This window comes from Calidris pugnax, unplaced genomic scaffold (assembly GCF_001431845.1).
Source record: "Calidris pugnax isolate Ruff unplaced genomic scaffold, ASM143184v1 scaffold962, whole genome shotgun sequence".
Classification (NCBI taxonomy): Eukaryota; Metazoa; Chordata; class Aves; order Charadriiformes; family Scolopacidae; genus Calidris; species Calidris pugnax.
Window position 1 is genome coordinate 8,388 of NW_015091590.1, and position 4,339 is coordinate 12,726.

Sequence of the window (4,339 nt, forward strand, 5' to 3'; positions counted from 1 at the left end):
CCCGAGGAAGGAAGGGACCTGAAGGAAGAGAAGGAAAAGGAAGGAAGGAAGAAAAAAGAAGGAAGGAAAAGGGAGGAAGAGAGGAGGGAAGGAAGAAGAGGGAGGAAGAGAAGAGGGAAGGAAGAAGAGGGAGGAAGAGAAGAGGGAAGGAAGAAGAGGGAAGGAAGAAGAGGGAAGGAAGAAGAGGGAAGGAAGAAGAGGGAAGGAAGAAGAGGGAAGGAAGAAGAGGGAAGGAGAAGAGGGAAGGAAGAAGAGGGAGGAAGGAAGGAAGGGAAGGAGGAGGAAGGAAGGAAGGGAAGAAGGAAGGAGGAAGGAAGGGAAGAAGGAGGAAGGAAGGAAGAGGAAGGAAGGGAGGGAAGGAGGAGGAAGGAAGGAAGGAGAGAGAGAGGAAGGAAGGGAAGAAGGAGGAAGGAAGGAAGGGATGAAGGAGGAAGGAAAGGAAGAAGAGGGAAGGAAGAAGAGGGAAGGAAGAAGAGGGAAGGAAGAAGAGGGAAGGAAGAAGAGGGGAGGAAGAAGAGGGAAGGAAGAAGAGGGAAGGAAGAAGAGGGAAGGAAGAAGAGGGAAGGAAGAAGAGGGAAGGAAGAAGAGGGAGGAAGAAGAGGGAAGGAAGAAGAGGGAGGAAGGAAGGAAGGGAAGGAGGAGGAAGGAAGGAAGGGAAGAAGGAGGAAGGAAGGAAGGGAAGAAGGAGGAAGGAAGGGAAAAGGGAGGAAGGAAGGAAGGGAAGAAGGAGGAAGGAAGACAGGAAGAGACCCCGAGGGAGGAAGGAAGGAGGAAGTAAAGGAGGAAGGAAAAGAGGGACCCCAAGGAAGGGAGGGAGAAGGTCCCCCAAATCCTCCTCTTCCTCCTCCTCTTCCTCCCCCCAAGGGCTGGGACGGCGGAAGAGGGAGAAGGAGTTGGTTTTTGGGGGTTTTTTTCTTACCTGTCCATCTGCAGACCAGGCCAAGGAGGTGCACTGGGGAGGTTCTGCTTTGCTGCTGGTGCTGATCACCTCCTGCTTCAGCTCGTCCACGATGATCTTCCCTTCCAGGTCCTACAGGAAGAAAGAAGAAGATGAAGGTTCCATCACCGAATCCAACCCAACCTCCAGAAGGTGGTGGTGGTGGTGGTGGAAGGAGCAACGGGATCGCTCAGAAACAGCCTCTGGATTTCCACACGGATGCAATCAGATGGCATCAAAGTGTTTCATCACGGCGTGGTGGCTCTGCCCCTTGGGGTCACCACAACCCTCCTTGACCAGGGGACAAGGACACGGGCACCGGTGGCTTCTGCTTGACCCTCAACCAACCCCCACCACCACCAAGGGGGGCCATTCAGCCAGGAAGAGCTCCTTCTCCGAGATGGGTGATCCAAAAAGCGAGGATCTCAACCAACCGTGGTTGACTTCCAAACCCCAAAACCCACCCCAAAAATCGAAAGGAATTGAGTCTTTTTGGAAGAACCTTGCCCAGCTGGAGACCCAGAGGTTGACGTACCCAGATCTTGATGCTGGGGCCGGTGGCAGCGCAGAGCCAGTAGCGGTTGGGGCTGAAGCACAAGGCGTTGATGATGTCTCCTCCATCCAAGGTGTAGAGGTGTTTGCCTTCGTTCAGGTCCCACAGCATGGCTTGGCCATCCTTGAGGGGCAGAAGATGGGAGTCAAAGCAAAGCCCAACACTTATCACCCCCGAGAAGACCCTCGTCCACCCCCGAGGAGACCCTCATCCACCCCCGAGGAGACCCTCATCCACCCCAATGATGGTTAAGCTGGAGAACTTTGCCCCAAGCCAACGTGGCTATGGAAAAGTTGAAGGACACAGCAAGGAAATTCCAAGAAAACCCATGGAGGGCTGAAACCAAAGAGCTAAAGAAGGTCCCTAGAGGTGGTGGAGCATCTTGGTGGTCCTCCCACCGAGGAACATCCAAGTCCAAGCAGATCTCTGGGCCCTTCCCACCCCGTCTTCAAGCTGTAAGGGAGATGTGGAGCCCGTTTTCAAGGTGGTGGACACCCAAAGAAGCTAGATCTGCTGGTGGGACACCAAAATGTCCTCGTGGGATGGGTGGCTTCCCTCCCCTTTGACACGTACCTTGCCACCAGAGGCACAGAGGGAGCCATCGGGGGAGACGGTCACCGTGTTGAGGTAGCCCGTGTGCCCGATGTGGTTGGTCTTCAACTTGCAGTTGGCCAAATTCCAAACCTTGGATGTTTGGGGGGAAGAAAGAATAAATAAAAAAAAGAGGTTAAAAGCTGCTGTTCTACCCCAAATTTGAGGATTTAGGGGTAAAAAAATAAAAAAAAGGTTCCCCAGAGTGTTCTGGGTGCTTCAAGGAGCTTGATCCCACCTTGACCAGTTTGTCCCAGCCGCAGGAGACGATGATGGGGTTGCTGCTGTTGGGGGAGAACCTCACACAGGACACCCACTCCGAGTGACTCTCGTCCTGGGGGAGGAGGAACGACACCGGGTTCAAGGGAAGGGAAGAAAAAAACCCAACTGGTTCTTCCCCACCCCCTGCCCAGTCCTTCCGGAGCTTCTCCACGTTCTTCCCCTCCTCCTCCTCCATCCCTCAGAATTGCAGGATTTGTCCTCAAATCCTCCCCAAAAAAGAGAGGTCCACAAGGAAAAGTGCAGTTTCTAATCATTAGGATGGGAGTGGAGAGACCTGGATGCTCCATCAGAAGAGGTGGGAAGGGAGCGAGAGCCAACGAAGGGTTGGTTCTCCTGGACGTGTGTTTTGGAAGCCCACCACCCTGGACGTGTGTTTTGGAGGCCCACCACCCTGGACGTGTGTTTTGGAAGCCCACCACCCTGGACGTGTGTTTTGGAGGCCCACCACCCTCAGAGGTTCTCACCTGGACCGTGTACTTGCAGACCCCCAAAGTGTTCCAGAGTTTGATGGTTTTATCCCTGGAACCCGAAACGATTTGTCGGTTGTCGGAGGAAAAAGCCACGCTCAGGACGTCCTTGGTGTGACCCACGAAGCGACGGGTGGTGGTGCCCCTGGGAGAAGACAAGGGGAGAAGAGCTCAGAGAGAAGGTCCAGGGAGGAGGAGGAGGAGAAAAAGCCAAGTATTTGGGGGGAAAATGCAAATATCGAAGAAGAAAATCCAAATATTGGGGGGAAAATGCAAATATCGAAGGAGAAAATCCAAATATCGGGGGGAAAATGCAAATATCAAAGGAGAAAATCCAAATATCAAAGGAGAAAATCCAAATATTGGGGGGAAAATGCAAATACTGGAGGAAAAAATCCAAATATCGAAGGAAAAAATCCAAATATTGGGGGGAAAATGCAAATATCGAAGGAGAAAATCCAAATATTGGGGGGAAAATCCAAATACCGAAGGAAAAAATCCAAATGCTGGAGGAAAAAATCCAAATACTGGAGGAAAAAATCCAAATACTGGAGGAAAAAATCCAAATATTGGGGGGAAAATCCAAGTATTTGGAGGAGAAAGATCCAAGTATTTGAGGGGAAATCCAAATACTGAAGGAAAAAATCCAAATATTGGGGGGAAAATCCAAATATCAAAGGAGAAAATCCAAATATCGAAGGAGAAAATCCAAATATTTGCGGGGAAATCCAAGTATTTGGGGGAGAAAATCCAAATATTTGGGGGAAAAAATCCAAATATTGGGGGGAAAATCCAAATACCGGAGGAAAAAATCCAAATATTGGGGGAGAAAATCCAAGTATTTGCGGGGAAATCCAAGTATTGGGGGGGGGAATCCAAATATTTGGAGGGAAAATCTAAGTATTGGGGGGAAAAAGCCAAGTATTGAGGAAAAAATCCAAATATTGGGGGGAAAATCCAAGTATTTGGGGGGAAATCCAAATATTTGGGGGGAAAAAATCCAAATATTGAGGGAGAAAATCTAAGTATTTGCAGGGAAATCCAAATATTTGGAAGAAAAATCCAAGCATTTGGGGGGAAAAATCCAAGCATTTGGGGGGAAAAATCCAAGCATTTGGGGGAAAAAATTCAAATATTTGGGGGAAAAAATTCAAATATTTGGGGGAAAAAAGCCCCAAGGAATGGTCTACAAAAGGGTTTAGCACAACTTTGGAGGAGGATTTGGGGGAAATGAAAGCCCCAAGGAATGGTCTACAAAAGGGTTTAGCACAACTTTGGAGGAGGATTTGGGGGAAATGGGGATGAATTTGACTCAGACGCCTGGTTCTCCCACCCCCCTTCTGCTAATTTTACCGATTTGGCCCTAAATGACCCCAGAAAAAAAGAGCCTCTTTTTTTCCTCTCCCATCATAATTGCAGGACGTGTCTTCAGATCCCGGAGGATCCGATGATTTTATGTCGGGTTTAATCATCGGGAGAGGGAAAAGGGACCAAAAAAACCCCCCAGGA

At 49.9% G+C, this 4,339-nt stretch overlaps 1 protein-coding gene across 1 annotated transcript; it reads right to left on the bottom strand.

Annotated features, from left to right (window-relative positions):
• Positions 1-830: 830 nt before the first annotated feature.
• GNB2L1 (guanine nucleotide binding protein (G protein), beta polypeptide 2-like 1) lies at positions 831-3,000 on the bottom strand (the record flags this gene model as incomplete). Its single annotated transcript, XM_014961804.1, has 5 exons — positions 831-1,030; positions 1,473-1,613; positions 2,064-2,174; positions 2,320-2,415; positions 2,828-3,000. Coding segments are annotated over 5 exons (721 nt in total), but the record flags the coding sequence as incomplete, so codon positions are not given.
• Positions 3,001-4,339: the final 1,339 nt, after the last annotated feature.